The 6,188-nt window shown below is 64.7% G+C and overlaps 2 protein-coding genes across 2 annotated transcripts; one reads left to right on the forward strand and one right to left on the reverse strand.

The window, feature by feature from the left end:
* The first annotated feature begins 165 nt into the window (after positions 1-165).
* Positions 166-1,561, forward strand: PYCR3 (pyrroline-5-carboxylate reductase 3). The gene is made up of 3 exons (XM_035314488.1): positions 166-444; positions 546-638; positions 1,169-1,561. Exons 1-3 carry the CDS (start codon positions 166-168, stop codon positions 1,349-1,351), a joined length of 555 nt encoding a protein of 184 aa, XP_035170379.1. The 3' UTR covers positions 1,352-1,561.
* A 1,684-nt stretch (positions 1,562-3,245) lies between these two features.
* TIGD5 (tigger transposable element derived 5) lies at positions 3,246-6,181 on the reverse strand. The gene is made up of 2 exons (XM_035314490.1): positions 4,025-6,181; positions 3,246-3,781 (listed from the first exon to the last, which is right to left on the reverse strand). The coding sequence occupies exon 1, from the start codon at positions 6,165-6,167 to the stop codon at positions 4,461-4,463; it is 1,707 nt and encodes a 568-aa protein (XP_035170381.1). The 5' UTR covers positions 6,168-6,181; the 3' UTR covers positions 3,246-3,781; positions 4,025-4,460.
* Positions 6,182-6,188: the final 7 nt, after the last annotated feature.

Below are 6,188 nucleotides of genomic sequence, written 5' to 3' on the forward strand. Positions count from 1 at the left end.
CCCCCCCCTTTCCCCTCCTCCTCCCTTTTTTCTCCCTTTTTCCTTTTTTTTTTCCTCCTCCTTTTCCCCCCTCCTCCCGCCACCACCCTGCGCCCAGTCCCACGACCCTGTCCCCACCCAGCCGACACCCCCTGCACCCCAATTCCCCGCCAGCCCCCACGGGTGATGCCCAGGGCCTCAGGACCCCCAAAAAATTCTGTCGCCCCTCTCCTTCTCCCCCTTCTCTCCCAGCTGCTCCCCGCCGGGACCAAGGTGCTGCGGCTCATGCCCAACCTCCCGTGCGTGGTGCAAGCAGGGGCCATGGTGTTCGCCCGGGGCAGCGGGGCCAGCGACGAGGATGCCGCCCTGCTCCAGAACCTCCTGACCTCCTGCGGGCTCTGCGAGGAGGTGCCCGAGTCCTACATCGACATCCACACCGGCCTCAGCGGCAGCGGGGTCGCCTACGTAAGTGCCACGCGCCGCACCGTGCCGCCCCGCTTAGCGGTGGCCGAGACCCCCGGTCCGTGGAGGGTCGGCGTCCCCTCTTCTCCCTGCTCCTTCCCCAGGTGTACCTGTTTGCCGAAGCCCTGGCCGAGGGGGCCGTGAAGATGGGGATGCCGGGGGGCTTGGCCAGCAGGATCGCGGCCCAGACGCTGCTGGTGAGTCGGTGCCGTCGCTCGGGGGCTCCCCGCGTGCCTTTTCTCCCCGCGCTCCCCCGGCTCCGCGGCGCCTTCCAGGCTTGGTGCAAGCTCCCAGTGCCATCAGCTCCTCTGGGAGCCAAAAAGGCGGGGGGGGGGGGGGGGGGCAGCCAGGAGCGAAGGTGGGAATGGGGCTGGGAGTGGGGCTGAGAAGGATACGAGCGGTCCCCACGCAGCGGTGGGGGGCCCCCTCAGCGCCATCGGGCAGCGAGGGGAGAGTCGGGACTGAGTTTCAGCCCGGCGTAAGTGTGGCATCACCAAAGGTTGGCAGAGCAAGGGAGGTCCTGCGTTGCCTCCTGCCTCAGTTTCCCCTCTTGGAAACTAAAGCCATGGTGGCGGGGCAGATGCTTCACCACCTCGTCCCCCGGAAAACCGGGGGGGAGATGGGAGGATGCTGCGGTCCCCCGAGCAAAAGGGAGGTCGGGAAGAGGTGGGAACGACCCGTTTTTTTTTTGCTCCTCACCCCCCTGAGCCGCCCCGTGCACCCCCAGGGCGCAGCGAAGGTGATGCTGGAGACGGGGGAGCACCCGGCCAAGCTGCGCGGGGACGTCTGCACGCCCGGCGGCACCACCATCCACGCCTTGCACCAGCTGGAGAAGGGCGCGCTGCGCGCCACCGTCATGAACGCCGTGGAGGCTGCCACCAAGCGAGCCTGCGACGTGGGCGAGGACTAGGGGCCAGCTTGGGGACGGCCACCTCCGTCCCGTCCCCCGGTGCCAGGGACCGGAGCTGCTGCTGCTTCTCGTCCTCCAGCCGTGGTGATCCCAGACCAAAGCCCTCCGGGGACCTCGACCCCTCGGGAGAACCTGGCCGGAGGTGGGAGGTGCCCACGTGGCTGGCCACCGCTGCAGGGCTGGGACCCAATAAAGGTGGGCAGCACCGAGGCAGGCTTGGCTCTTTCTGGTCTGTTGGGTCCTCCGGTGCCATTTGTCCTCGGGGAGGTGACAGCAGTGGGGTTTGTGCCGCCGTGACGCGCTGGGACAGCGGGGATGGAGATGGCAGAGTCGGAGTGGCTGAGGGTAGGTGGCACCTCTGGGGCCAGCAGGTCCAGTCCCCTGGTCAAACAGGGACACCCAAGGTGCCCAGCACCACGTCCGAGCAATTTTTGGAGATCTCCAAGGAGGAAAACTCCACCACCCGCCCTGGGCAGCCTGTGCCGGCGCTCCGGCACCCGCCTGGCACAGAAGTGCTGCCTGGTGGTGACACCACGCTGGATGTGACCACCCAAAAAGCAGACCCTGTGTCTGAGAACGTTGTCCAAACACTTCTTCAACTCCAGCAGGCTCGGGGCCGTGACCACGTCCCTCGGGGAGCCTGTCCCAGCACCCGACCACCCTCTTGGTGCAGAAGCTTTCCCTAAAGCCCATCCTGACCCTCTCCTTACGCAGCTTTGGCGGGGCCGGGGCTGATGCTCAGCCGCAGCGCCCGGTTCTTGGTTACAAGTGGGCACCGGTGCCCGGTCCTCTGCTCAGTTCTGGGGCTGTGGGCACGAGAAGGGGGATCGGCCGCAGCCTGGCCAAAAATAAAACCTGGGAGCTCGCCGCTTCGGTGAGGACCCGATCACTTCGCAAGCCCCGATGAAGCTCCCTTCTCCACGCTTTGAAGATGAAAGGCGCCTTCCTGGCAAAGCACCCAGGTGCTGAGCACCCCCTCTGGCTCCTGCTGCTTGGATCCATCCCCGGGGAGCCGCAGACGCGGTGACAGCCGGCGGCGCCAAGCCCAGGGAGATGCCACCTGGAGAGGCGGCCGTGCCCCCTTCTTCCACGGGCCATAGCAGCACAAGCCCCAAAAATAGCTGAATTTTCCAAAATCATCCACGTGGCTTCGCTGGTCCTTGTCGGGGTTAGGTACCAGCATGCAGCAGCCTTTATCACTCTGCTAAATGGCACAAAAATGGTTTAAATTCAATTAATTAAATATATTTATACGTTGCAGGTAAATTATTGCCACTACCTTACTGGCTTTGCCCAGGGGAGTGAAATACAGCCAGTCCTCCACAGGTTTCCTCACAGCTGGGCGCTCCAAGTCAGCCACAGCTCAACTTTTAGGATGTTTTAGGGTGCAAAGCTGGAAGGGAGAAGCACGAAACGGGGCGGACCCTACGCAACGTGCCGGCTTGGAGCCTGGCAGCGGCTGAAAGCGGGAGGCTGGTTGGGTGTGAAGAGGAAAAACTAAGTCATTTCTCCAGCAGTCCGACTACTGACCTTGGTTCTGCAGCAGTTTTGGGATGGGAAAGGGCAAACCCCAGGTCCAAACCCCCCAGTTTTTGCGTGCTGCGCCCTAAATTCCCCGTCGTTTCCCGGCAAGTGAACGGCTCGATGCTAACAAGGCAAAATTCCCGCCTGATGTCGAGTTCTTTGAAGCTGTGCATCCAACTGGAGGAGAAAATAGGGCTTAAAGGCCGCTACGGCCACTTTATTAATTCTTGGTCTCAGCCGATGGGATTGTACTGGTCAACGGGGCTCGGAAGAAAACGCTGACCCCAGTTTTGGAGCATTTTGGGGCCAGACGCAGCGTTTTGGGCACCGAGTTGACCGCGCTCAGGACCATTTACAAAAGACAACCTCAGAGCGGGAATAAAAATCCATTTAATCTCCATAAACTCTGAACTCGTGAGACAAAGACCCGACAAGTAAAAACACCCATCCCGCCTGCTGACACGGGGTCACGTCAGCTTGAGTATTTTTTGTTGCCGTTGTTCCTTTTTTTCAATCATTTGGCTAAAATTTTCTCCAAACCGGGTCGAGGAAAGAGCTGCTTAATTCACATCCGACGCCTCCGGTATTTCACGACAGCTCCAGGGGCCGTTCCTGCTCCCATCTCACACAAGAAACGGGGTAAATCAGGAGCCTGGACCCCAAAACTTGGGTGTTTTTTTTTTTTGATGGTACGTGTTCAGCAGGTCTCGGTGGTCCGGGTGCTGCCGTGCTGTCACGGGAGGGCTGCTGGCGACCCTCACCAGGGGATCTGCGGCTTGCCGGTAGCCCCCCCCCCGTGTCCCCTGTGCCAATCCAGTGCATGAAAAAAAGTATCGTTAAAGCAGCCCCAAATCTCCCCGGTTTCACAGGAAACCGTTTTGGCAGCGGGGAGGGTGTCGCCATCCCCTTTAGGGCAGCGCCCCGGGAGCTTGACGATGCGAGGACACCGAGGCCGCGCGACCCACGTCAGATTTTACACCCACACCGCCTCCCCGCAGGATCTGTCCCCCCCCCCCAAACCCCATCCCCTTCCTCGAAGATCTTTGCCACAACCCTGCATCCGTCTTCAGCGCCGCTGTGGGGTAAGAAACATCCCGACCACATAGCTGCCTGCTCCGAGACGCGGGGGATTACAGCGTCAAAACGCACCTTGCCCCACGGCCCCGGCTCCTCGGGGGTCCCTCCGTCACCCCATCTCCCCGTGGGGGCAGCACGGACGCCGCCCACCCCGTCCTCGCGGTGCCCGCCTTACCCCGGGACCGTCCTGCTCAGTCTCACCGGGATTAAAAACCAGCGCCTCCTAAATCAACTCAGGGTGAGGAACGACCCTCGAATATGCGACGGATGGGGGGCGTCGCTTAAAAAAAAACCCCCGTTAGCCCTAAACTGTGACTCCCCCCCCACTCCCCTGCAGCCACGGTAACCCACGGGTGTCTGGGCCTCCTCAGCTGCCCGTGACGGAGGGGAGCCGGCACCCCCGCTGCCAGCCCTGCCAGGACAAACGGGGTGTCCCCAACCCCCACGGGTGTCCCCGGGGAGGCGAGGCGGTCGGTAGCCGCCGGGTGGCCGGCCGGCCGCCCCTGCCCTAGGGATCGGGGCTGCCGCCGCGGTGCAGCCGCTGGGCCATGCTGATGAGGGAGCGGAGCTGCACCAGCTTCAGCGGCCCCACTTGCCGTGGGTCCTGGCCCTCCAGCCAGCGCAGCGCCGTCTCCAGCCCTCTGATGGCTTCCCGGGCCGTGGGCAGCAAAGGGGGACCCTCTTCCCCAAGCCCGCCAGCCCCACTGTCCCCTCCACCAGCCCCATCTCCGGCAACCGTTTCTTCCTCCTCCTCCTCCTCCTCCTCCTCCACCCCACAGCCTCCGGAGCCTTCCTCCTCGGCGTCCTCATCCCCATCGTCCTCTCCCGTACCCGGGGCCGTGTCATCCAAGTGCAGCCAGTCGGCCACCTCCTCGGGAGCCAGGCGCTTGTAGGCCAACGCGGCCAGGTGGGTCAAGTCGCTGAAGACTTTGCTGTCCCCGCAGCCTTCCTCCCCGGCTGGCCGGTCTCCTCGCTCTTCCTCCCCAGGCTGGGGCTCGAAGGCGGCGCGCAGCCCCAGCAGCCAGCACTTCTCGATGGCGCCGGGGGGGATGAGGTCCCAGGAGAGGCCGGCCAAGTAGAGCATGTCCTTGAGGAGAAAGGACCGCACGAAGTCCACGGGGCCGCCGGCGCTGCCGCCCCCGGCCGCGCACGAGACGGCCAAGCGCAGCAGCTCCCGTTTGTAGAGCTGCTTGAAGGCGGACACCACCCCTTGCTCCAACGGGGCCGGGATTCGGCCGCCCCCTCCGGCCGAGCCGCTCCCGGTCGGGCCCTTGGAGAGGAAGAGAGCGCGGATGGAGCCGTCGGGAGTCTGCAGCTGGGGGAGCTCCTCGGGGCCGCCCCCGGCGGGCGGCGTCGGGGAGCTGAGCAACAACACGGCCTTCTGCTGCAAGCAGCTCCGCCGCAGGTACCGTTTGACGCCCGGCACGAAGTCCTCGAAGAACCAAGCCCTGAGGAGAGCCAGCCCCAACCCGGCCTCGGGGCTGTAACGATAGCAAGCGGGGAATTTGTCCTGGTTGTGGTGGCGGAGGCTGGGGGGGTCGCGGAGGCCGCCGACCACCAAAGGCTTCAGCTTGTGGGAGCCGGTCAAGTTGGCGGCCAGCAGCACGGTGACCCGTTGGCGAGGAGCCGGCCGCCGTCGCGCCGCCTGCCCGGGCAGCAGCTTCCAGTAGAGCCCGGTGACGTTGGCGTTGTAGATCTGCTCATCGCCGTAGCCCCCGGCGTCGGCGGCTGGGGTCGGCGGCGGCTCGGGGCGGGCGGCGGGCGCCCGCTCGTGCTCGGCGCCGGGGAGGCCGCCCTCGCCGTAGATGCGTTGGCTGGAGATGCCGTGGCGCTTCTGCCAGCGCCAGAACCAACCGTGGCTGGCCTTGAAGGTACACTCGGGGCCGTAGATCTGCCGGGCGAAAGCTTCAGCTTGGGCTTGGATGAGGGGTCCGGAGAGGGGGACGCCGTGCTGCCGGAGGGCGAGGAACCAAGCGTAGACGGCTCGGTCGATCTCTTCCTCGTTGGCCAACCTCATCTTCTTGCGTTGGGTGCCCACCTCCCCCCCCAGCTGCTCCAAGAACCAACGCAGCTTCGCCTCGTCCTTCAACCAACCCCGCAGCGTCCCCCCCGGCACCCCGAAAGCCCGGCACACCGACGCCTGCCGCTCGCCCTTCTTCACCCGCTCGATGGCTTGCAGCTTGTCCTTGATGGAGTACGCCCGCCTCAGCGCCATCTTCACCGACACCCCCCCCCC

This window comes from Oxyura jamaicensis, unplaced genomic scaffold, assembly GCF_011077185.1.
Source record: "Oxyura jamaicensis isolate SHBP4307 breed ruddy duck unplaced genomic scaffold, BPBGC_Ojam_1.0 oxyUn_random_OJ72809, whole genome shotgun sequence".
NCBI classification, from domain to species: domain Eukaryota; kingdom Metazoa; phylum Chordata; class Aves; order Anseriformes; family Anatidae; genus Oxyura; species Oxyura jamaicensis.

Coding starts and splice junctions, on each gene's coding strand:
- PYCR3 (XM_035314488.1), top strand. CDS start 166: ATGCCCAGGGCCTCAGGACCCCCAAAAAATTCTGTCGCCCCTCTCCTT. Junction 445..545: donor GCGGCAGCGGGGTCGCCTAC/GTAAGTGCCACG, acceptor CTCCTTCCCCAG/GTGTACCTGTTTGCCGAAGC. Junction 639..1,168: donor TCGCGGCCCAGACGCTGCTG/GTGAGTCGGTGC, acceptor GTGCACCCCCAG/GGCGCAGCGAAGGTGATGCT.
- TIGD5 (XM_035314490.1), bottom strand. CDS start 6,167: ATGGCGCTGAGGCGGGCGTACTCCATCAAGGACAAGCTGCAAGCCATC.